At 44.0% G+C, this 26,342-nt stretch overlaps 2 protein-coding genes across 13 annotated transcripts in view; one reads left to right on the top strand and one right to left on the bottom strand.

The window, feature by feature from the left end:
* Positions 1-10,838, bottom strand: part of PIKFYVE (phosphoinositide kinase, FYVE-type zinc finger containing) — a 63,788-nt gene extending 52,950 nt beyond the window's left edge. For 4 of the 12 annotated variants that reach the window (XM_071434779.1, XM_071434780.1, XM_071434781.1 and 1 more), the window contains exons 1-4: positions 9,941-10,037; positions 7,313-7,494; positions 5,662-5,841; positions 430-548 (exon numbers count right to left, since the gene is read on the bottom strand). In XM_071434779.1, coding sequence (XP_071290880.1) covers positions 430-548; positions 5,662-5,841; positions 7,313-7,484 — 471 coding nt within the window. In that variant the 5' untranslated portion in view covers positions 7,485-7,494; positions 9,941-10,037. Of the gene's footprint in view, positions 1-429; positions 549-1,317; positions 2,209-5,661; positions 5,842-7,312; positions 7,495-8,564; positions 9,601-9,635; positions 9,808-9,940; positions 10,164-10,188; positions 10,618-10,728 lie in introns of those variants that run through there. The other 8 variants (XM_071434791.1, XM_071434785.1, XM_071434782.1 and 5 more) reach the window with 8 other exon arrangements.
* A 106-nt stretch (positions 10,839-10,944) lies between these two features.
* On the top strand, positions 10,945-26,165 carry IDH1 (isocitrate dehydrogenase (NADP(+)) 1). Its single transcript, XM_071434801.1, has 9 exons — positions 10,945-11,056; positions 13,761-13,888; positions 15,363-15,654; positions 17,379-17,484; positions 20,042-20,219; positions 20,601-20,752; positions 21,829-21,969; positions 23,514-23,676; positions 24,173-26,165. The coding sequence occupies exons 2-9, from the start codon at positions 13,767-13,769 to the stop codon at positions 24,264-24,266; spliced, it is 1,248 nt and encodes a 415-aa protein (XP_071290902.1). The 5' UTR covers positions 10,945-11,056; positions 13,761-13,766; the 3' UTR covers positions 24,267-26,165.
* Positions 26,166-26,342: the final 177 nt, after the last annotated feature.

Here is a 26,342-nt window from a genome sequence, read left to right as displayed (position 1 = left end):
GTACCACAGTAAGTAGCAGATTTAAACCACTCCAAGAACTCTCATCATTTTTTGTGACAGTTAATGTGTTTCACCTGTCCATGGTTAGCCTTCTAGGGAGAAAACTATTAAGAGGTTTTTTTTCACTAGACTGGGTAACACATAAATGGGAAGGAGTCTAAAAAGAGAGCATCTGGTCCAAGCACAAGAAGCCAAGTAAACACAATGATTCACTCCCCCAATATGACAGATGTTTGGCAAGTCAAAAGTCAGCATCAAATGAAATTGTTTCCCCTGCATTCACACAATGCTTTTTGAGTTTATTCACTCATCCTTCAAACATCCAGAAAAAACAATCCCCATGATGTATCTAAAAAAAAAGCTCAGAAAAGCCCAGTAAAGAGTTAATTTTCTAGATGGTTTGGCCTACAAATCCTTCTAAAGAAGTACCTGGCTCTTCCCCTCCATGATTTCTTTGAGGCGTTTTAAAACAGTGCTGAGGCTTCTTAACTGAACTGCAGTTCGAGGATCATGACCTCCGAGAGGTGGTTCTACTTTCCTCCGATTGTCTGGAAGGGAAGAGAGAGCAATATTCATTCCTTCCATGACACATCAACATTCACATCACAACACAAAGCCCAATTAGAGAGAAAAGCATTCACATATATATGCATTTTACAAAGTTACAATGTGTATGGCTCGTTGCCCTTGATGCCAGATAGTTTGCTGTGACTGACATTTTAAATACCACCCTCTGTGTTTACAAGAAGCCATTTAAGTTCTCCAAGAATGAAAACATCTTTCAAAGAAGTGATTTTCAACCTACTAGATGAAGCTTGTAGTAGTCTGTTACGAAGCACTGAGGTCTCATTTTTTAAATGCCCTCTAGGATACTAATACTTGCAAAATAATCGCTACAATATACACATTCATTCTAGGAGTAGTACAAGTAAATGCTTTGACCTGAACTTATTTATAAATTATTACAGCAAAAAATCAGGACTCCATTGCTCAGTTCCTATTAAAAACAGTAATTCAGAAGTTCACATTTTTGAGGGGTTTGGGGTTTTTTTTGTTTAGTTTTTTTCCCAACAAAAGCAGCAGGTTGTTGAGAACTTGTACAGTCATTCTTGATTAACTATAGCAAAAAGACTTCCGTAATAAAAATGCAATGCAGCTAATTTCTTTTACTTTGAAGCATTGCTGAACAAATTACAAATACGCTCCTTCTCTCCAGGAAGATTTGAAATCACAGCTCTCTATTTACCTAAACACTTAAACATTTTCAGAGTCTCTTTCCTAGATTAATAACTTTCTGAATAGTTTAAAGTTTCTTACCAGCTTCGTTGCTGTCCATCTGACTAGTGTTTTATTTAGCTTGCCCCTGGCACAGGAAGAGCAGACATGGCTGCTCCCTGTTTACTGCCTGAGCTCTCCCTGATGTCAGCAGAACGCTGACAGCTCTGCCTGAAGCCCGTTAACTGTTGCTGTGCAGTAACGGCTACGCTACTGCTCTGTGTGCAGCAGACCACAGCCCTCCCTTAACGGGACTAAAACTGTGGGATTCCATGCCTCCTCTTCAGCTTCTTAGGAGGTATTTTTAGTCAATCAGCCCACACTCTGCTGCTATGTACAACAAAGAATGCACATTTTCCTTTTTAAGAAAAGAAACCCATTTCTGTAACTGGCCACTTGGACTTGATTTCTTTTTAAAAATCAAACAGACTTTTGGGCAGTACGAAATTCAGTATTTTAGGGTGATTAAGGGAACCTTCATATTTCAGGAAGACATTGATAATACTAAAGAAACCTTTGGCTCCTCCTTACTTCTATCACAAGATCTGTGCTGTGTTTACTTCCTGATACTTCCTCCGAATTCAAGAGTATCTCCTTTCCAGGAATGTTGCTTCCAATTCAAAGAATTATCAGATCTACTGCCTAACTACCAATAAATTTTGTCAGGCAAGTGACTTCCAAAAACAAACATACACAGCACTGAGGAAATGCCACAGGTAACTCCACACTGGTTCTTGTTAGTTAAATGCCCTTTCCTCTGTTGCATAAAACAATGTCAGAATGATGTCACTCACATAAGAAAAAGTATGCCATCAGCAGTAGCAGCACATGGCCAAGCTGTTTATACTAGAGAAACTGACTGATACCCAGATTAAAATTCAGCTGGTTCTTTTCCTTCTCAATAATGAGGTTTCTCCCTTACTGAGGAAAAACACTGTATAGCAAGAAAGTAAGAAGTGAACATTCCTGCAGTAAAGGAAACACTGTCTAAAACACCATCCTTCAAAAAGAATTTCCAGGTTCAATCTTAGGTTAACTCTTACCCCTGATCCAAACTGCATTATTATAAGTTAATTTTTAACTTCTACAGCTAAAAAAACCAGTTAACTTATTTCAACAGCAAACATCATCCTTCCTATATGCATTTACGGTTGCTGATCCTTGGAAAAACCTAAGGAAAAAAACTCTAAAGTATAAAGTATGTTTTCACAGAGTTTCATGATTCTACAGTATTTTAGCATTCATTTTACAGTGAATGACAAGGCAAAAACACCACAAGAACTACTTTGTTGCAACCTATAGTTTCAGTTTACAGGAGAACTGACCATACTGAACTATACAAAAGGTAGAGATTCACACAGTTTCAACAATAAAAAAACACCCCTGCCAGAGATACTAGTTTTGCCAATACGAAACATCCCAAATTGTTTTCTAATTACTTGCTGCCACAGCGTAAAATTTCATATTCAATTTCACTTTCACAGTTCAAATATCACATCTTCCTCAAATCACTGCCATAAAAAGTACTGCCATGAAAAGTAGGAAAACTGCCCTTAACTTCATTTTATAGCATGCATTTTCATGTTCCAAAATCTTTTTGATTAGAAAAGATGCTGTGGTAGTACTTCACGCTCCACAATGGTTTCCAGTAAGTACCACCTTCCTGAGGCCTTCTTCCCCTATATGATCATTGGCCATTCCTCTGCTCCTGCTAAGCTCCTTTGCCACTCCCTATCACTGCCAGTCCGCTACAATTGTCTAGCATTAACAGCATTATCCTGCCTGACATGGTGACAAGCTAGAAGTGCTTTTACTACCCATGCTCCCTCTGCAGCAGTCAGCATTTCCAGTTCTCCTTAAACAGGATTTACAAGCTGTGACATTATCTCAGTGACAACAGTCTCATGTTGGACTATTTTGGTTCAATCCAGCACCTTGAAAGCCCTGATCTGACAGCACAGCACACGCAATCCAACACAACCAGCACACAATGATGCAACAGACTACCCAAGAGAGGCCACAGGAGCCATTGAAGAGTCTCAGCACTGGTTCTTCAGCCACACAACCCTCAGAGCATCTCTGACATAAGCCAGGCACCCAATGCTCCTCCTATTTTCACAAAAGTCAGTAAGGAGCATTTTTGGGTAAGCAGTCCTGAAGGGAAGCACAGAACCCAAACCCTACACAACTGCTGCCAGACAGTGTCCTCCAAAAGCCACCATCCCTCCATGCTGTTCTGCACTTGCAGCTGTCAGACAGCATGGTCCCCAAGCATTGAGATGTGCTGCACAGACACCACAAGCTAATGGACATATGAGGGGTGAGGGTCAGCATCTTCAGGAGCAATTTCATGTCATCACTATTTAGAAGCACTAGAAGCAACCTTTTATTTATTTATTCCTTTCAGTTTGCTTAACTTAAAAAATTATTTAAGATCAAGTAGGCTAGGGAGACCTTTGTGAAGTGCTTATATATTTTCCTGCCTACACCTGCCCATGTTATTAAGTATCTAAGTAATGGCAAAGCCTAGAGAGACATTCACAGGCCTGTGGACACAGGGCTACAAGAAAACTTAATTAAACACCTCTCTGTCACTGAAGTTAGCGGGTGACCCAATTTACCAATCTGGATGTTTAAGTAAATCCCATCACTTATTTTCCTGCTTTTCACCATTTAGATATGATAATAATTTCTAAGATTATTTGTGCAGGCCAGCATCAGCTGCAATAGCAGAAATAAAATTCTCTGCTACTCAAAGACCTAATTATTCAGCACCACTTAAGGTCAAAAAAGGAAAGAAAAAGAATTTTCTAAAGTTTGCTTCAAAAAACCCAATGCCTGACTTTTAGAGAAGGAAACTGCAAGTATTTTTCCCTCTCTTCAAATAAAGTGAGATGGCCTAAAACACTCCCCCAGACCTTCTCACTAATCCAATACACTTTTACATGTGTCACACAGAGCTCATGTTTGTTACAGCATCAAGGCTGTTCAGGAGAAAATACCCAATAGCAAGTCAGGCTGCTCAGCACAAGGTACCACAGAAATCTCTTCAAAAAAGCGAGCAATTCCTGCTTGTCTTAACTTTACTTCTTTACATGCTAATTCATTATCACATTTTTCTAAACATATTTTTGTCCAAGCCCAGAGATCTGAATGGAGGTCCTGAAAAAGAGCTGGAATACTACAGAAACAGTTCCTCCCACACACCTTAAACTTATTCCCTGGCTGCCCAATCCCAAAGGAAGTCAAACAGCAAGATTACTTCTGCCTTCTGAGTATCAAACAACACACTTCACCTGAAGGTTTCTAACACCTAATCCCGAGGCAATTTCCAAGTGATTTACAGGAGGTACCAAGTAAAAGTAAATTGGCTTATCAACCAAGAGCACATGGTTGTTCTTGAGACATTTGAGAAAATTCTTTAAGAAAGAGCCCAAGCAAACAAAACAAAAACCCCACATTAATTAATTAATTAACCCCCTTAATTGGTTCGTTGGATGAAGTATAACTAAAAAGATCAAATACTACTAGAGGGCAAGGAGGAAGATGACGAACATGTTTAACCAAGCATGCAAATGACTTAGGTAAAAATGCTAGTTCTCTGTACTAGACTTTTGCCTGGCTACCAAAACGACAGGTCTTTCTGAAAATCCCATACACATTAACAACATTTAGGATCTGATTTGTTTGCACTAAGTACTACACTCTTGGAAATACTGCCTTGCACAAGATTGTTATCCAGTTTAGCAGTTTCCTCAAGGCTATCAGCAACAGCCAAGAGCAACCAGTCAGATCTCAAGAGGGACCCCTCTAATCTACTTCCTCACTCTTTCACATCTTCATAAAGCCATTACACAGTTGCACCTTTGAAATTACAATCAATCCATGCAAAATCTGGCAATAATGTAGACAGAATTGAAAAAAAAATCTTAAGCACAACTTCCTATTCAATTCTCCTCAAAACAACTACAAGCAAAAACCTTCATTTACAACTCCCTTGAAGACCCAAACACCAAATCCATCCAGACTAAGCACTAAAGTTACAGGTAGCATGTGGATGTTAAGAAACTGTAGTCTCCCGAGACAAAGCAGAAATGGTCAGGATCGAAGTTCAGGTGACTTTAAAACACTGGATGTGTTTGGCAGCCTCTTCTGTTCCAGACTGTTTTCCAATTAAAAAAGCAGAAGTTGCCTTGCTGGAACACCAAGAAGGGTGGAGGGTTATTAGGTTAAAGTGCAACCTCACTAACAGAAGCAGTGTAGCCTGATACTAAATTCTGCTATGAATCTAGACACTCAGTGAGCCTTTGCTCACATCCTTCCACCTCCCCCTGAAGCATCCTGGCTAGTGCAAAATTGCCTTATAGAACAAAGAGCTGAAATTACCCAGAGTTGCAGAAGATCTTCTTTGCAGCTCACCACTCAGTTGTTTTTTGTAAGGGATTGGTGATCTCAGAGACTGAGCCCTGGTGGGATGCTGAGGACTGGACCAGCCACCACTCAATGCTTGTGGATCACTCTGTCCTGCCTCTGCTCTCTCTGCTGGGGATGAAAGCCTGCCATCATCTAGAGTTGACAAAAAGCAAGAAACCACCTGTTCAGACATGATAAAGAAAACCAGTAGTACACACAAAGCTAAAGTTAAAAAACTCTCACAAACAGCTCTTTTGGATCATGATATAACAAAACAAATGAATTTTTAGTTTTAAAAGTACTATACACATCACAGAAACAGGACAGTAGGCTGTCTTCAAGGCTCAAGCTATTTCAGAAACTCTCTAATGTGAAAAGTGTCAAAAAAACCCTGGCAGATTATTCATGAATCCAAATGTGAATTATTCTTGCAAAATAGAATAGCTACACTTGACTATCAGCTTCTGCCTTGAAAAGAGATTTTCCATTATTTTACAAGCCAGTACTGAGGTCACAGTAAAATTACCACAGCTTTTATTTTCCATCAGCAGATCAAGTATAGACAGGTTCTCATTGATTCCAGTAAGATCCACATTTCATGTGTTGTCTCAAGGTTGTTTTCCCATCCACTTAACAAAAGACATTGCTGACTCCAGCTACTTTTGTCAGACCAAAACAAGTGAAGTCAATATTGACCACATTTTATGCTACTTTCAATAAATTAGCAATGACAGGTGCTACTCTAGTATGCAAACTAATAGCAGTCATACCAAGTAATTATTTTTCATTCTGCATAAGAAGAGTCTGAACAGATTGGTTACACAAAAAGCTATTTGGCTCTTTTCCCCCAGCTCAAACATTGCTGAAGTATGCTTAACAGAGCTGGATAATGAACAGACTAAACAAAAGCAGCTGACCAGTGTGCCATCTCTAGTAAAGGGATACACAGACTTTGCACAAAATCCAGGTGCATTCATTCACCATTCTTAGCAGGATCTTTCTTTGAAACAAAAAGGAACTCACACAGTTCTTTTAGAGTTTGCTCACTGAGAACATTTTTAATGACACATGCAGTACAAAGGCCAAAATCATGTAATACTTTTAACATACAAAACTTTCACAACGCTTCAGACTTCTTGATGGGGAACACCTAAGCCATGCAAATTAAGACTTCCTGCTTTACTGCAGGTCAGCTGTCACCCAGCTGCAGGTACGAGATGCACAGGAAGGTGAGAGGTGGATGAAGTCTGAAGTAAGAACTTGCACTGGAAGGACAAGCGCACATTTTGTTCATGCAGGCTGGCAGAGGGTTACTTCTACTTTCAGCCCAGAAAAAAAAATCATACAGGCAAAGGAAATTCTGATGTCAAGCTAAGAATCTATACAAGAGTACCTGCTAACTGGCTTGTCTTAGACTTTCATGGGCAGCTACAGATTTCCAGCTGCAAGACACTGGCTATCTTTCATAATAAAGCTCTCCTACACCATCCAAAAGCCAGATGCAACACCCCTCACAAAAGAGCTGACATCAGCCCTGTCACATTATGCTCTTATGTTCAGAGGTGTTTTTACAAGCAGCAAACAGCACGCACAAGGCATGCCCACACATTCCCCCAGCACCCACCTTTGCTGAAACGGAAGAGATTTACAAAAGAACTGTAAGCTGATTTAAAAGGAGGCTCGTCCTGGTCAGGAGTCAGGGGTTTGAAGTGAGTGAGATGAGATGGGCTGCTGGGAGAACGAGGTAGGTCACTGCTAGAGTCCAGTGTCGGAGAGCGTTTCTCATCTGCAGCCATTTCAGGTGCCCTGGAAAGAGGTCAGCAACACACATTACACAAGGGGTGGTGAAACAGAACCTCCTCAGCCTTCTGAACAGGAGATGTCTCATTGGATCCTAGAGGACAGACATTCACCCAACTGACCACAGGCACCTACTATTAGCACAGATCAAAAATGCCAGAGAGGCCCATGCCCACTGCCCAGGCACTGACAGAGAGCAGCACCTCTGCAGAGTGTAATTCAGAGTGCCTACTTAAACATCCAGAGCAACAAAATAAACAACCGCTACACTGATGACACACTGCAGCAGAGGTTTATGAGAACTTGAAGTTTTCAAATGGAGACTCCGCAGGCATACCACAAAGAAGTTTTAACTTTGACAGCTTTTCTCCTAATGTTGTGACCTCTGCAGCCCTTGTAACAAAACTGAAAACAGGCATGCCTGAGCAAGTACAAGGCAGACTTGTTGTTTGGCCAGGTTAACTTCAGAGTGAGAAGCAGAATGAACTACAAACAAAAACAGGACTGAAAGATTAATTTTGGTGGGAAACTGTTTCCCTCCCCTCTGCATTACAATACAGGCGCTTGTGCAGGTTACCAGGGAAGCAACTCAAACTGTGGTTTACTTGTTGTCAAATCTAACACCTTCAAACATCCTCATTTTCAGGAGCAGCTCCATTTAGGAAAAAAAAGCAAAAACCCCAAACCACTTTCTGTATTAGAAGAAGCCATGCTTGTAAACCCTATTTTCTGTGTACCAAAGCTGCCATACAGCCAAGAGTCATACTTTTCCCCAACCCACATTCTTTAAGCTGATCAGACACCCCATTTCTTTCACAACACCTCACTCAGCCTGCATTTCTAGCCTGCTAGGCTAAGGTGCTTACTAACTTCATCTTTGTTTAAGAAAGATTTAGTGAAATGTTTGAGAGTAGGAACACAGGCAGCTGAGCTGATGGAGCCTATGAGAGATGCCTGATTTTAACCTGTGGCAAGGATCAAAACCCCTTATGAAACTACTACCTGCCTAGCAGCTGATACCCACTTCTTCACGACATAACAATCTCCAGTTCCCACAGTTGTTCCCTAGAACTTACAGGCATGTATTGCTCACTAGAATATTTTCTTCCAAGTTCCAAGAAGCCACACTGAAAGAAATTTGTGCAGTCCAGAGAAAATCAACATGATCAGCAGCTCATGTGGCAAAGTTTGACTTCTCCTACAAAGAATGCCAAAAAGATGTATCTGCAAGTCATTCACATGACTGCTCAGTGGACTTCTGCTTGTTATTCTGTACTTCAGCTCAGAGTTTCTTTTGCTATTCACATGTCCTCAGGAAGAAAGCAGAGAGGCATCATTTACAAGAGAGCAGAGAGACATCATTTACTAAGTTTCAAAAGAAACTTTGTTCAGATTCTTTATGTAAGGCTGAGTGTCAGTCTTCCACATCCCTCTACACTGTAAATCAGGGTATGTTGTTTTGTTGTTCATTTCACCAGTATTATTCAAACAGGTGATTTGAATGTACAGCAGTGTTCATGGAACATTTTCCTTGAAACACACTCTTCAGGTAAATTTGGAATTCTTTCTTCAGTCTTAAGGGAACTAATAGTTTGCTTTTTAAATGCTGAACATACAACAAGGGTGTACCTTCACACACACCACCACATTGAAAATCCCACTATGAAGTCAGTTTTGTAGGAAACTATGTTCATATTTCAGCAACTGACTATAGCCTGACAAGATAAGAGTTACAAGCAAGTCTCTGAATGTGCATTAAATATATCTATGTATATATATATGTGTGTGTATATATATACATATGTGTGTGTGTGCTAATAGAAAAACTTGCGTTTCAAGGAGGAAAAAAACCATAACTGCTTCTGTCACAGCAATATTGGTCCAATTAAAACTATTAAGAAGAATAGCATTATGCCTAACATTAGCCCCAGAAACACCTAGATTTTCTGTGCTGTACAACACACTAGCTGTGGAATCTATCAGCCTTTCTATGCTTTAGCTGTCCCACTAAAGGGAAAATACTCCCACTCCCACCACAAGAACCAAGAAATAGTCACTCCTTTGTATAATATGGGAAAGGGGAAAGCAAGGTGCACATATCGGTCAACAAGCAGAAAACCAGAGTACATTCCTCATAGGATCCTCACCAACAGTCACGGGGAATGTATCTAAGCCCCCTCGAAGCTGCAGCTTCAGCAATCACCAACTCACCACCGATCAAACACGGCGTGCGAGGGTGGCCGCCAGGCTCCCTCCCCACGCGCGCTGCTGTTCCGGCAGAGCAGGGCCGGGACACCCCGCGACCCACAGACCTGCCCACAGCGGCTCAGTGCCAGAGGGACACGGCCCCTCCTTCCTACACACACACACACACTCCCGGGCACCCGGATAACACACCCCGGTGCAAAACCACACGCAATTCGGACATAACTGCGTGACTGACACGCTTCACCTCCAACCTCGGCGCAAGAGACAGCTGCTCCGCTCTCCCCTCCGTGAAGGGGACAACGCCACCTTCCCCCGCCTGGCACGGCAGACCCGGAGATCACCTGCGACGGGAGGGCGCGGACGCGGTGGGCAACGACCCCCGGAGAGCCGCCGCTGGCCGCTACCAGGGGCCGGCCCGGGCAACCCGGAGAATGCGGGCGGAGCAAAGGTGCCGCAGAGCGGTGCCAGCGGCCCCCGGCGGGCGGTGCTCACCTGCTGCCCGCGGCTGCTGCCGGTGCTGGGGCGGCACCGCCGCTCTTCCTTCACCGCCCGGCCCGGCCCGGCGGCGCCGCCAGCCCCAACCAACCGCCCGCCGACCGCGCCGCTCCCGCCCAGGCATCGCCAATCGAAGCTCCGCGCGCTCGACCCGTCGGCAGCGCCCGGCCCCGCCTCTCGGCCCTTCCCGGCTGCTCCGCCCGGGCGCGGCACACCGGGCTGCTGCCTCGGGAGCCGCTGGCAGTGCGGCCAGCCGGTGTGTCCCCCGGGAACTCGGAGTTCACCCTATTTCATTAATATTCCCTTCTCTTCTATTCCCGCCCCGAGGTTCCTCCCCGGCCACTCTCCCCGCCTCGCCCCAGCCCCAGAGAGGTGCCGTTTCTTCCCCGGAGCTGTAGTGTCGACACCACCGCCCTAGTGCCAGCGGAGGAACCCTGCCCGCTGTGTGTATACCGCATCCCCGGGCTGGGCTGCTCTCCCTGGGCCACGTCCGAGCCCCCCGGTGCCAGCGGCTTCCCTGTGCCGGCGGGCACTCACTGCGCGGGGGTGCCAGAGCGCGGAACGGGCCCAGCCCGGAACGGCGGCCGCACCGTCCGAGCTGCCACGGGCCCCTCGCACGAGGGCACCGGTGCGCGAGACCGGGGCGGGCCCGGCTGCTGGCCCCGCGCCAGGCTCGCGCCCCCTAGCGGCTCCGCGCCGCCGCCGCCGGGGGGAGGGGCCGCGCGCGGCCAGCAGGGGGCGCCGCGGGTGCGGGGCCGGGCGGGGCGGGGGCGCGGCCACATAAAGGGCCCTGCGCACGGCCCGGCCCCGCAGCGCCGCCGCACCGCCGCACGGAACGGAGAACGGACCGGCACCGCGCCCGCAGGTAAAGGGCAGCGCCACCGCCCCAGCGCGCCACGGCTCCGGCCGCCGCACAGCACCCTTTGTTCCTTTCTCTCCCGGGCGCGGCGCCCCGCAGCGGGTCCCTCGGGGCTGCGATTGTGTTTAAGGGCTTTTTTCCCTTGGGGCGGGCGGAACCCCGCGACCGCGCCCCGCCCGCCGCGACTGGCGCTGAGGGTGCTGCACCCCGGGATCGCTCGCCCTGTCCTGGCCAGGCTGTCTCTTCACGTAGTCCTCGGGTCTCCCGCTGGTCGGTGGTGTCCCTGGTGCGGGCTGGGCTCGGGGGCCCTCGGCTGTCCCCTCCCGCCTGGGGAGTGGCCGCAGGCGCGGCCGTGCCAGTGCCGGGGTTTCAGCCTTTGCCGTGGCGGGGCTGCTGCCCTCGGGCCGGTGGGAAAGTCCCCCGTGTGCCACCAGATCGTCTTGCCAGGGGCCAGTGCAGGCAAAAATCGAGTGCAGCCGAGAACTCGGTGGGTGCCAGCGACCCGCTCCGTGCCCCGGCCAGCCGCTCCCTCCCGGGAGATCAGCTGTACGCCGGAGTCACGGACTTGTTGCAATAGTTAATTATTGCCCGCAGGCCCCGAGCCCGTCCGCGGGACCAAGAGGGATTTGGAAATAGACGGTTTCTTCTAAGTTGCCTTGGCTGTGTGCCTGGGTTAAGTGTGTTTAAAGAGCTGCTGCAGGGGAAAGACCTTGCTGGATTTTGGCAGTTCAGTATAAAATCAGCGGGGACGAGTGACAGAGTTGAACTCTGGGGAATGTGTGCTCTCTAGAGGAGCCTCTCGGCATGTTGCCTGGTGTGCAGACAAGGGATGCTAGTGCAGTACTGCCCCAGTTCATAGAGAAACTGAGGCACTGGTGGCTGAGGATGGGACAAGTGCCAGTGCCTGGCCATGATCGCACAAACACGTTGGATGCTGTCAGAGATTTTGAAGAGGCTGCTGTTCCCACGCATCAGTGGAGGTGTTTCTCGCCCACCTTTGTGCTCTCTGAGTGGCAGCAGCATCAAATGCTTCTGAAGCCAGACCGATTTCTGTGACTGACATAGTCTGATTTGTCTTAGTTAAGTGGAACCAAACCACAAAACAAGCAGTATTTTCTGGGTTTGTGCCTGTCTACATTTTTACTTAAATGAATCAGACTGTTTCTCAGATTGATCCAAGAAGCAAAACTGAACTCTCCCACAGTAGTAATTCTGTGCCTAGGCCATGGACTGTGATACAGACCTTATTATTTAGATAGCCACAATTGAAAATTGGGTTCAAAATACTTGCATAAGTAAACTGATTTCAGATAGAGTGGGGTCATATGAAGTTCAAGTTCTCCTTGAGGACTGGAGAAGACCAATATAAGCCAAGGTACTGTCTGTGTTACGGATAGAAATGCCTGAAGTAGTTTATCTTTTAAACTGAGTCTCTGTAACGTGACCTCATTTTATTTTTTCAATTTTTTTTTTAGGGTTTTATGTTATTTTTTGGGTGGGGTTTTTGTTGGGTTTTTGTTTTTTTGTTTGGGGGTGTCTTTTTTGGTGTTTTGTTGGTGGTGGTTTTTTGGGGGTTTTTTTCTTCATTTTGTGCTTTAAAAGGTTTGGAAAAGCTTGATCCTGTGAACATAGCTTAGAAATTTTATTCTCTTCCCAGACTAAAATTGTTTAATAGATTGGATTTTGGAAATGCAGCACAAGTTACTTAATTAAAAATAAATAAATAAAATTTTAACCCTGGGATAGTCTCCCAACATGCTTGTAATGGGAGGCCCTTGCTCTGCAAGCCTCACACCTCGGACTGACTTGGTCTAGAGGAACAGATCCCGTGTACAGTAGGACCCTTCATTCTGGATCAAGTATTCCTGGCCCTTGGTCTCTGAGACTGCAGCCTCAGGCACAAGGGTTTGCTATCTCACGGTACTATCCCAGCAGCTGCACACAAGCACAGGACTGTCTGAGGGAGGAGCTTGCCAAGTCATAGCTCTTGCATAAGCCGAGACCCAAGAAACTGTGGCTGCTGGAAAAAAGGGCACTCTAGAGCAGTTCAGTGCCTTCTGAGGTTGTCTTGACAAAGATCAAAGTGCAAATAGAAGGGCAGAGTTCAAGTTCTTTTTTTTTTTAGCCTTTGTTCCCTACAGCAAACAAATCTGTCCAGTATTTATTTTATCTGTAGAAATAAAGCTTGCCACAAGAAACTACTCTTGATGTGTAGCCCTTGGATTTTTCTACCCGTTTCCTTCCTTCCTGGGGGACAAAGTTAATAAAGAAGCTTACAGCATATTAATCTTAGTGGTTTCAGCAGTATGAGCTGTCATTGTAATCATGTCCACTAACCCCTGATTTTCAGAAACAGGTAACTGGACTAGAACTCGTGAAATCTAAAAGTAAACAGTGCTCATCTATTTCTGTGGAATTTGGGGGAAGAATTTGGTCATATTTTAAAATTTTTTGATACAGTCATAATTAAAGGCCATGCCCTTAATTGTCAAGGTATTAACCTTTTTATCTCACATAGATCTCTCTAGGAGCTAGGGCTTTAAGGAAAATACCACGTAGCATGAAACTAAGGATAAACTGAGGTTATTTTCAAGACTTTGGAGAGATCCTGTATGCTATGTTACTGCCTCACCTAGTTATGTTGTAAAAATGCAGGATACATGTATTAGTAGCTTTTAACTTAGGTTGGATTTTTTTATGCCTATTGCAGTTCAAGATGTCGAAAAAAATCCGTGGAGGCTCCGTTGTGGAGATGCAAGGAGATGAAATGACACGGGTCATCTGGGAGCTGATTAAAGAAAAGCTGATTTTTCCTTATGTAGATCTGGATTTGCACAGGTAATGACTCTGTGACATTCAGCTGAATGTACTGAAGTTTGCATGTGTCAGTAGGTTTTGATGGATTTTCTTTAAGCACCTGGAAGCATGCCCTCCAGCATGTTCCTCACAGCAGTAAGCAGTGCATGCTGAGTTGTGAGTTAGAGTTTTGCCTGTGCTGTGCCTCTAAGAAAGTCTCTCAGAGACATGGCCTGTGTTTTATTTTCCTGTGTCTCGGGGTTTCCAGCACCTGGACAGTCTGCATGACCCTGCAGCTTAAACAGTGAGAAGAAATATGGGCTGTTTCAGCCACTCCCTGACTTGAAGCATAGCATCCTGCCCCCCTGAGTGGGCTTATGGCTTCTTGCCATGCCTGTTTGAAGATCTGCCCAGAGGACAGAAGGGTGTGTGTAGGGCACAGACTCTGCCCCGATGGCTGTGAGCCTGAGCTCTGCTGTTGACAATGTGAGCTAACTGTTGCAATTACTCCCTGAAGCTAGGCTGTGCTCCTATACTCCCTTCTGGAAAATAACAAATACTAGCAGCTGGCTACAGCAAAAGGGACATGCTATCTATAGCATCTGGCCAAGCAGAACAAATAATCTTTTCCTTTTCTGGCCACTGAGCTGTAATTATTAGAGAAATATCCAGCTACATTGCTCCTAGCCATGTGGACAGAGGCCTTCAGTGGTATCTGCCATAGTTAAACCCACAAGTCTGACCTCTTCCCCTGCCACTTGTATGCCACCTACATCAGGCTTTCTGGTGTTGGGAACCAGGCAGACAGGAGCCCAGCAGCATAATACATGCACACAGTCTGGAGAACATCCCTTTTCAAAGAGGGTGGGAGGAGGGCAAGCAAACCCCTGGCTGAGGCAGCACAGTGGCTGGATTCATGTACAGCTGGCTGTGCTTCAGGGCTGTCCCATGCTGGGCACCCATTGTTCTCCAAAAGCTATTAAAACAGTGAGTATGGAAATGACCTTCCTGTGATGTTTGAGAGGAATGTTGGCAGTTTTGCTGCCAGAGCAGGATTGTGGGTCCATTGTCAAAGCAGTTTTTAAGTCTAGTATAGCTTCATGTGCTCAGTACATGAAGGAAGCCAGAGCCTTCAGCACAAGAGGTTTGAAATAACGGCTCATATCTGGGGATTTTGCTGCTCCATACAATGAAAACCCTCAACTGACAGATGCCATTGCAGGAAACTCAAAAGGCAAGGCAGAGGAGATACTGTCCCATGCTGCAGCAAACCTTAGCCATAAACTGAAGCTCTCCTTTCTCCCATCTCCTACCAACCTCCACTAACAGGAGAAATGTCACTGTATAAGTTTGTTTTCTTCCAGTCCAGCAGCATTTGCACTGGAAGAGGGACAACTTCAGTTGTGGCAGAATGCTGCAGCTACACTCACAAGCACATGTAGGGTCTTGTTTCTTTCCTATTGAACACAAAAAAATGTCCTGGGAAGTCCTGATGGTGTTTGTGGCTTTGTTACAGCTATGACTTGGGCATTGAGCATCGTGATGCTACAAATGATAAAGTAACTGTGGAAGCTGCTGAAGCCATAAAGAAATACAATGTTGGCATAAAGTGTGCAACCATCACTCCTGATGAGAACAGAGTGGAGGAGTTCAAGTTGAAGCAGATGTGGAAGTCTCCCAATGGCACAATTAGAAACATCCTAGGTGGCACTGTCTTCAGAGAGGCGATTATCTGCAAGAACATTCCCCGGCTGGTGTCTGGGTGGGTGAAACCCATTGTCATCGGCCGTCATGCTTATGGGGATCAAGTGAGTCACTCCAGTGTTTACCCCTCTTTTTGTCTTAACAGGCTTATTCCTGGCTGGTATAGAGCTCCAAAGACTTAGACATCCCTGTGCTCCTGCTCTGTGCCTTGCATTCCACCTGGGAGCACACACGTGCTAGCACTTTGTTTGTACTGCACCCAGCAAGTGTGGGAGAGTCTGGTTCATGCCTCTCCCTTGAGCAGTGTCACTGTATAAACAGCATTCAGAAACCTGTGCTTGGATTACACAAGCCTGTACTTAGACACTTAACTCTGCTAGGTTATTGTTCTTCATCTCCCTAGAACACTCCTTCCTACGTAAGAACCTTATGAATCTTCAGAAAATATTATTTTACGCTGCCCACCTTCTTACTTTGCAGGACTTTCTGGTGTCAAATGTTGCTCACAGCAAAAATGAATAAAAGTGAGTGATTTCTAGAAGTGGGCAAAATTGCCTTCTGTATGTATGGGGGTGTGGTTTTGTTCTGTTTCTTGCACAGCACACCTGCAGAGTTCATATCTGACCTGGGCACATCAGGCTGTGGTACAGAAGTAGGGAAACCTCTTTTATCAAAACTTCCCTGACAATGGTAGTACAAGGCTGTGGAAAGCCCTGGAACCAATGTCTGTGTTGTGCCCTCTGGATAGCCTGGAAGATAAGAATCAGTCATACTGTTCTCCATGGGCAGTCATATGTTATAAAGTTACCAAACGTGGCAAAAGAGAAGTCTTCTAGAAGAGCCAAGTGCTTAAATAGGTGGCTAAACCTGCAAAATGAAGGCAAGTCATTAAATTACCTGCTATAGGTAATTTAGGAAGGTAAAATAATAAGTTTTCAAGAGGAAAATAATTGCAGAACCCTGACACTAGAAAAGAATGGGATTCCACCTCCTTAAAGGTTGTGAAAAATTGATAAGGTTAAAATAATAGGAAGCAGCGGATTAAAGGGAAAGGATTGAAACCCTGCAAAAGTATGAGATTAAAGTGAAAGGAACAATATCAGAACATACAAAGGACATGAGAGCGAGACACTAACTTCAGAACAGCTCAGGGAACAGATTCCCTTAATAGGAGGGAAACTACATGAAAAAGAATAATAAATTTCAAGGAAATGTAACCTTAAATAGTACTGTTCAGGACAATTGGGAAGATGAGACAGCATTTAAATACTTCAAGTTTTTAACTTCAAAGGCTCTTGCTACAGGTTGGCCTTTCAAATGTCATCTTGTATGATGTATGAACCCTACAAGATCAGTAGCTGTAATATGAATGGCTTTTTTAAGGCAAGGAGAGGAGCCTTTCTATCCACCAACCACACAACAGTCTAAATACTCTACACTTTAAAACTTCAGCACATCTGCAAAAGTAGATACTGTGCTGATTGATGGGGGCCCAAGAAGCTTTTTCCCCTAAAGGGGAAGATGGCTTCTGAAATAGGCAGACTTTTGACTATTTAAGGATACAGTTCAGTGATGCTCTTGGCAGTGCTGGGTTAACTGTTGGACTTGATGATGTTAAGAGTCTTTTCCAACCTAAGTGATTCCATGACTCTTGTCTTTCTAAGCTCTAGTAAAATCATCCAGTGACGATATGGCTGAAGAAAAAGTCTCCTTAATGGGGTTTTTAGTACAACTGTTTTTCTGTAACCTGCCCTCCAAATGAGGACTGTCTTTTATGGTTCTCTCTTCCTGATAGAAAAATTATCATGGCTTTTTTTTTTTTTAACAGTACAGAGCAACCGATTTTGTGGTACCTGGACCTGGAAAAGTAGAGATGACCTACACTCCTGCAGATGGAGGCAAACCAGTCACGTATCTGGTCCATAACTTTGAAAGTAGGTATTTTCTCTAATTAGTGATTAAAACTGATACACTGGTATTTTTTTATTTAATTCAACCTTGACATATCAGTAAGATCTGTTTGATGGTAAAATTTGACTTTGAGGGAGAATGGGGGAGAAAGTTTGGGCCTTCTTCATTTATTGGTCAAGTACTGAAAGTACCTTGAAATCTTCCTGGGATCAAAGAGGCACATCAAGAACACAATCATATTAGATTGGCCACCTGTCATGCTCATTATATGATGACTCTGGTAGCAGCATATATGTTTTTCTCTCTGATCAGAGGCAAACTTACTATGTAAACTAGGTTTGACCTATGGGGAGATATATTTGAGAGCAATCCATGTGCAATTCTTTCTGGGTGTAGTTTGTTTTGCTGATCTCTATACCTTAGCAGTTTTTGCCCTTCTTTATGAAGCAGTCTTTTTATATGCTCAAGAGAAATGAGAATTAACACTTACTCTGTAAGGTGGAAAGAGGATTTCACAAGGATGCTCCTGACTGTGTAGGCTGTAACTGTTTTAATAGATGCAGTACTAAAGGTTTTGGTGTCACTCTTCTCCCTATTGCTCTGCTGGTTGCAGACATTGCAAGGCTCAGAAGAGTCCTGACATTGCTGGGCTTTGTTAATGGAAGCAGTTACAGACATGTTTCCAGAACTCAGGCTGTTTGCTCTAAGGGGCAGGATTCAAGGAAACATCATACAAGTCATGTCTCTGTCTGTCACTAATCAAAGGGTTCAGGATGTAAAGTCTTACGGTGATCTATTTAGCTACAAAAAAAATGAAACCACATAAACCAGCATCCTTGTTTGTGTGCAGTTGGTTTGGCAAACAGCTACCAGGACTGACATATGACCCTCCTTTGTAATACTTGATTCCTCTGGCATGCTTGCTCCTAAGAACCTACATCTCTATCATCTCTTGTTGCATAGCCTTTCATCTGGAGTTCACCTTCGTGGCTAGTCCCAATCTGTTTTCGTTTGCTAGGTGACTGGTGAGCCTGTGTTGGAGATGTGTGGCCATCCAGCTGCCAGTCTTGTTTGCTACTCTGCATTGCATCAGCAAGCAGAAGGCAGGGAAGTGCAAAGATGGCAGATTACTGCTGTTGCTCTAGGGAGCTGCCCTCCCCACAGATAACTTTTGTGCCAGCATATCTCCCAAATGATTAAGGGAAGCTTGTCTTTTTGCTGTACTAATATGTTCAACCTTGACACTGAGTCAAGAGATTTTTAGGAGGCAGTAGGATTGTATGACTGCAATAAGGATTTTCTTTTACATGTATGAAAATAGCTGTTTAATTCAAACTTAACAGCTGTCATCCAGCAACCATGAAATCATGGTTCCAAAGGACACAGTCTCTGTAGCTGATCACACCCTGAACTGTCCTTGACTCCATAGGGAAGGATAACATGTAACAACAGGAATTTCATTCTTTGCCAATATCAACTTTAAATGACATTGCTATCTTGGCAAGCAGATAAACCTCCTCTGGCTTCCCCTCTTCATTCTGCATGTATGTCCATATAGTAACAACCATCTGAAGGTGGTAAGGATAAATGGATATTAGGAAAAATAGATATTTAAAAACTGTGGGTGTTTCTAGAACAAAGATCCCTAATATTGGTACTGTACAAAACTAGATAGTTGGTGCTAGTGAGGTGCTTAAAATTAAGTACATGGTATCTACTTTTCACTGGAAACAGAGTTGTGCTCCGAAAATGACAAAGCTTTCTCATGAAGCTCTAGACCCTACTTTCACCCACAATCATCCTCTTCCATTATTTGAGTGTTGCTTTCTTCTGGGTGAGCTGGGCTGCAAGTTCAGCACACTTCCATTTGTGCTTCTAACACATCTGCCTTACACAGTCTTAAGTCATGTGAATGTTGATAGTTCCTCAGAGCCTTCTCAGGACTTGCCTGAGCACCCACATGACTGGCACATTCTTCCCACAACTTGCTAGAAGTGAGCCTGAGCGGGTGGATCAAAGCAGCAGGGTAGGCCACACATGTGCTGAAAAAAATGCAGGAATTCATGTGGAGTCTTGTTTACCTGAGCTAGGCAAAGCAGTCCTTGACTGCTGGAGTTAGTTCTGAAGGTGCAAAGCATTTAAGGTGTGAGCACATCCCTTTCTGACTTTGACTGAGACCTCCTGCTCCAAACTGCTGCCTGCTGCTTTGATAGAAAAAGACTGTATTACTTAAATGGCTAGTAGGAGTTCAAGTACATTCACTTCTGTCACAGTGTGCTTGAGTACTTAGGCTGGATTAGAACAAAACTTCTTAGAGGGATTAGATCACATTATTAAGATGTACTTGCCTTAAAACAAAACCACTTTCCTATCCATGTGTCACAGAACTGCTGGAGCTTTGAACTGATAACACAAAGCAAATCTTCTCCTGAAAGAACCAACCTTAAACTGAGAACTAGATTAAGACATCTGGGAAGAGCACCAGTCTGCCTGCCAGCCAGAGTATGCTATGGGGAGAATAAAATTCTTAAACCCAAACTAAATCTAGTTGATTCCTATCTGTTCTTCCTCCACTAACAGGCTGTGGTGGTGTAGCCATGGGAATGTACAATCTTGACCAGTCTATCAAGGATTTTGCCCACAGTTCCTTCCAGATGGCACTGTCTAAAGGCTGGCCCCTCTATATGAGCACCAAAAACACCATTCTGAAGAAATATGATGGCCGCTTCAAAGACATCTTCCAAGACATCTATGACAGGTAATCAGCTGTGTACTTCCTACTGCAGTGCATAAGTCTGCAGCAGGAACATCCTCTCCAGCCTTGTGAGTTGCTTTTTCAGACACTCAGCAACTCTTTAAAGGCACAGGGGATGCCATCTCTGTCAGAGTCTCCCTTGTCCTGCAAAGCACAATACTCAATGTGGAAAGCTCTGCTACATGTGGCTGTGGTGTCCATATCTTCTAATAAAGCCACAGATTCTCTGTGGGTGCCTCTATGATTCTGAAGCAGCCAAGGGAAAAAAGAGTAAAGAGAATGCAGGGTTTTTTTGGTTTTAGTCGTATCTGTGTGCATCTCTCTATGTACAGACTGTGCAATTCCCTCTTTGTATGACAAAGTGTTTTGGTTTGTGTTTCCTAGAGAATACAAGTCCCAGTTTGAAGCCAAAAAGATCTGGTATGAGCACAGGCTCATTGATGACATGGTTGCTCAGGCCCTGAAATCTGAAGGAGGCTTTGTCTGGGCTTGCAAGAACTACGATGGGGATGTGCAGTCTGACTCTGTTGCACAAGGTATGAGGTGCTTCCTGTGCCACGCTGAAACAGGCTTAGTGGCAGTCTCTTGTGTCCTTCTGTCACATCTTATGGAATGGCCCAGGATGTGATGTTCCGTCTCAAAACTTGTGTTTCAAAATTGTTGCCAGTTCATGGCGGTATCAGTCAAAAAATTCTGATTTTGCTTTTACAAGAAAATCTATTGAATGTAGACTCTGTAGTTGTATTTATTTACAGGAGGGAAGTTTCTACCACATGATAACTGGTAGGCTTTCTAGTCTCATGGACAGTATTTAGACTGTTCTCTGTCACTGACAGCTTGAGTTAAGCTGACTGCTGCTGAGAGTGATGGCAGGTGCTCTGCAGATAAGTCATAAAACTTTCAGGACCTAAAGCTACCTGTCAGGTTTAAAGAGAGATATTGATAGGTCTAACTAGACATAATTGTAATGCTTGATCAAAATCCTATATAACCAAGGTGCACAGTGCCAAAACAAATATGGATGCAGAATTCCACAGGATGAGATGTGTGGCTTTATGTAATACACTCTTTCTGAAGTAGTGCCACTAAACTGCCTCCCACAGAACAAGGATGTGTGTTGGACTTCTAAACAAAGCAGCTTTCAAACATGAAGATCTCTGAAACCTACAGGGTTAGAACTGGTGTGAATGTCCAATATCAGAAGTTGCTTGTTCCTCTCACAAGAGCAGATGCTCTTAATAAGAAGTTGTTTTGTTTCCTGTCACCCTGTGTGAAAGACAAACAGCCCAACACTTACTGTTCTCTTACCATACATTTTCAGTAGAAATCTGTCCAGCAAATTAGGTAAGAAAACTAATTTCCTTGAAATGGTGCAGAATGTCTGTATATCCATAGCTCATGGTTCAGCTGGACTTCATGTTCAGATGAACTGTTATTTTGATGTGTAGGGACTTGCCAGTTAATTGCAGAAGCACTACTGCAGCTCTGCTGTTCAGGGATTTTCCTTCCATCAGTGGGAAGATGCAGGGGGATTGTAGGATGGGGAGATGAAGGGGAATTTGAGGGAGCTGTCCAAAGGAGACACTGAGCTTTTGAATCTTGTATTTTGTAGGCTATGGCTCTCTGGGGATGATGACCAGCGTGCTGATCTGCCCTGATGGCAAGACTGTAGAAGCAGAAGCTGCTCACGGGACAGTTACTCGTCACTACCGCATGCACCAGAAAGGCCAAGAAACCTCCACTAACCCCATTGGTGAGCTGCTTTTCACTGCCCTTCATCATCTCTACACATGAAAGAGCAAGTTTAGAGTAAGAACATCTGCACCCTTTCTGTAGACAACTGTACCACTTAGTGGTGAAACTTGCAGGTCATAGTGCATTTTTCTTCCAGAGATTGTGATGACCCTTAAGGGGAAGGAAGGTACCTAAGATTCTTAAATGCTCATTGATCAAAAGAAGTTATAAAAGTCAGAGGGTCTGCAAATAATCAGAAAGTAGATCAGAAAATTACACACATGGCATGGAAATACCTACTATATAAGCACACAGCAGTGGGTTTTGGATAAAGGGGCAGAGTGAAAGTGAAGACGGGAATTAAAGAGAGAAAGATGGATTAAAGCAAGTAAGAAAGGAAAAAAAAAGAGGGAATTAAAGGAAGAAAAAGAGGAGAAAAGAGAGAAAAATCGATCACTAGTCCTGGCTACAGCATTGATGTATTTTGGGCTGCTGTTTAAAGGGTTGTTAGAGAGTAGGGTATAGTATGCATTAGCTCCTTATAATTGAGAGCTGGAGGGGTCTCACTTTGGGTCACTGTTTATGGGGTTTACAAGAGAGTGGGCTTTAGTTATAGTAATTTTCCATCCTGGCTGCAATTCAAGTCAGTAACTTTCTTTGAAAGTTCAGTAACAAAAATATTATTCAACTTGGGTTCCTATTCAGGCAAGAAAAATACCTTTGCAAGGCTGTTCATTTAAAAACAAGGTGCTCATTAGACACCACTAGTTCCTGTGTTTCTGACAAGCTCGAGAAGGGCTTAGGTGTGGTTTGCCAAGGCCTAATGAGTATTTCTCAGATCACAGTGTGGCCTGAGGGGGAGGCAAGGGAATATACCTCCACAGTCCTCTCATGACCTAAGTCAGCTTCTCTGGGTCTCTACAGACACAGATACAGCCTCTGAAGCAAAAAACAGGCTGGAATGGAGTGAGTGCAAGCAATAAACTAGACCTAACTTAGCCTTTAGCACTCACTCTTCAGGAAACTATTGGTTTATAGCCACAAGGCCTTAAGGTTTAGGTTGGTTGTTTTTTATAACTCTTTCTGATGGCCCAGAAGAACCAACCACACCCCAAGCCATGTACACACTCAAAGTGTAAGGGTACGTGAAATGGGACATGAGGGGAAGCATCCTCTAAATTTGCATAGAGACCAGAGCATAATGTAGTGTTAGGAAAAGAACTGTACCCTTCTGTCACAATATTCTCTGTAACTACAGGGTCCTACCACCTGTCATTCTTTCTGACCTGGGCAGGGAGAAAATAAAATTACATGCATAGAGAGATTACTGGAGGCAGTGAATAGTTTGAGGTCTGCTTTGGTTGATTTTTTCAAGTTCCACAAAAGGCAAAGGATACCTAAATGAAGATAAGTGTTCTTTCCCATACCAGATTTTGTATCTTTTTTTTCAGTTTGCTTTCCGTGTTATTGGTATTAAAAAATCCAGTTATTGTTCCACATGATGATTTAGAGCAACTTTCAGGAAGTTCTGGAAAGATAGAATAACCCAGTGTTTTCTCTCAGCCTCCATCTTCGCATGGACAAGAGGCCTTGCTCACAGAGCTAAGCTGGACAACAACAGTAGCCTCAGGAACTTTGCAGTTGCCCTGGAAGAAGTCTGCATTGAGACCATTGAATCTGGCTTCATGACAAAGGACCTTGCTGCCTGCATCAAAGGCCTGCCTAAGTAAGTGTCTGAAATAACCAGCTATGCCTCGAAAAGGCTGTTTTACATGGTGGTTCTGAACAGCATTGGCTGAAATGTTGTTTTTAGTGTGGTAAAGAACAGGAGTCTGTCTCAAAGGACTTCCTGTACCCAGTGCTGTAAAACAAACATGAGACACTCCCTGACCCAAGCAACTTAGTGCAGATTGCTCTCTCCCTGCTATTGCACCAAATGAATGGGAGAAAAAAGTAAAGAAGGAACTGCAAAGATTTACATGTTTTGTATGACAGTCTAGCTATGGTGGCCAGATCCTGATAAATGAAGAAGACCTACATAACTGTAAAATACCACCTGGCTACCTCTTCCCAGAGTCTTATGGCAAAAAACCCAGCCTGATGAGTAGGAGAGAACTCTTTTGGTTTTAGAGGCAAAACACAGAGTTCTTTGAACAGTCTTCCTCTGCTTTATTTAGAGTCTATACAACTAATACCTGTCTTGTTTTGTTTCCCCCTGCCAGTGTCACACGCTCTGATTACCTGAACACCTTTGAGTTCATGGACAAGCTTGCTGAAAACTTGAAGCGGAAGCTGGCCTCTATGCCCAAAGCTTAAGGCATGGGTTGCACTCAAGCTCCCCTAACAAAGTGTCTCCCACTTACATCAGAGTGTAAGTGGCATTGTCTCATTTGTTGTGCTTCTTTTAGGCTGTTCTTCAGCTTTGGCCATCTGGTATTATCACACTGGTAGATACTTCCTATCAGAATCATCTCTTTGCCCAATTACTCATTTTTCTCTTGATTTTCTGTCTGATCACACTTGAGTCTTCTTGCAAAGCACAGGCACTGGAGGTCGCTTTCCTCAAGAAAAGTGAATTCTGTAGACTGGAATCACCTAAGGGAACTTCATGACTTGAGAAGGTATGAGCTGGGGGTTTTAGCAAGCTCTCCATTTTGTGTCTCAAAGATAGGTCCCTTCTTAACCTGCTGCATTAAGTCAATGCTTTCCAGACTCTACAGCTGTGCTGGATTTACCTCATATTTACGTCAAGATCTTGGACTCCATCAGGAGAGTGGGAATGGTGCTCCACACCACAGTCTCTATTCCTCCTGTCAAAACCCTCCTCACACACCTTCTGCCCCATCTCACAGACTTCAGTCTCACTAGAACATGTTACAGCTTTTGACTGAAGAAGCTTTGCATTTTGAGCACACTCTTCACCTTGAGATCTGTCAGGACTACTTTCTGCATTGTTTTTAATTGCAGTTGTTTTCTTTTTTCCTGTTCTTGCTTTCTTAGCAGTTGTTCTCTCATCAGTTTTAGGTTTTTAATAGGCTCCTTCCGAGGTACAAACATTCACCCATGACTGCTCAATTTTGCTGAATTTTTACAGTCTTACTCCCTCCAGATGCGAAACTATACTAATATATAGATGATACTCTAATTGAAGGAGATTCCCATGAAAAGGTGGGAGAAGCTACAGCAATAATAGGAAGCATTACATGAACCAGAAATTGAAATTCAGCCTGAAAAATGTCAAGGACCAAGAAATAAATTTTTGGGTACTTGGTAGATGCAGCCAGTGCAGTAGTTCCTCCAGACACTTTAAAGGAATGAGAAGAAATACAAGTGCCCTCATCAAAGAAAAAATTACAAGAATTAATGGGAACTTTAGGATATTGGAGAAAACATGTACCTGGCTTTTCTGTTCTGCTTGTATTGTGCTTTGTTGTGTAACTTTACAAACACTAGATAAAAATGAACATAGACACTTTTTAAACTTTTAGAAAATCATGTTTTCTGAAACTCTTTGAGCTGCTAGGTGAATCCCTACTTTTGCTAAGCAGATGAATTTGACAAAAGCTCAGTATTGGTCTGGATTCCTAGTTTTGTTCACAGCAGACCTGAGGTTTTTCTCTGTGACTTTGATCTATGTTTATCTCTTCCTCTCAGTCTGAAGGCCAGTCTGTGTCACAGCTCTGGTTAAACCAGCAGTGACCTATGTGCAGCAGACCTTAGAAATGAATACCGTCCTTCTCTCTCGAGTACTTCCCAGTGAGTATAAGTGAGCTCAGAGGGCTATGCCAGCTCTACCACAGCCCTCCTGAATTTATCTTGTAGTGCCAACCAGAGCACAGTGTCCTGATACCAAGGGATGTGGTTCCATTGCTACAGTCAGGACTGTAGCATTTGAGTAGCACTTAGTAAATGCTGGAAATAAGCCTTATAGGCTAAGAGCCTACCAAAGCCATGCTGCAGTGTCTAAATGCAGGCCATGCATTTAGTTATGCTCCTTCTGACTGGATGTGAAGCATAGGAACTGTTAACCTCTTCCCTCACCCTACAATTCATAAAGGTGCAAACTTTTCTCCATTGTCTGGGCTATTACTTACCCTTGTTGTCTTACGGCAAGTCGTATCATGACTGTGAAAACTTATTCCATCCATGGTTGTGTGTTGGTTTTTTTTAAGGAATATTTTTAATTCAAACTAAAATAAAAGCCAACTAACATTCTCTGTGTCTCCTTCCTTTGTGTGATTAGCAGATATGGGGAAACTGCCTCAGAGAGAGACTCCAGTAGCTTTCAGTACTGTACAGTACTGTCTGGGACAGACAGTCCAGTACAGGCTGGGACAGACTGTTGCAATGTGATATAAACAAAAAGTATCTCCCTTCTTAGAATATAGTTTC

Source organism: Agelaius tricolor, unplaced genomic scaffold, assembly GCF_023055355.1.
Source record: "Agelaius tricolor isolate 1412-34295 unplaced genomic scaffold, bAgeTri1.0.p SCAF_10, whole genome shotgun sequence".
NCBI lineage: Eukaryota > Metazoa > Chordata > Aves > Passeriformes > Icteridae > Agelaius > Agelaius tricolor.
The sequence above is the reverse complement of the archived record's forward strand: the minus strand, read 5'-3'. Positions and strand labels throughout refer to the sequence as shown.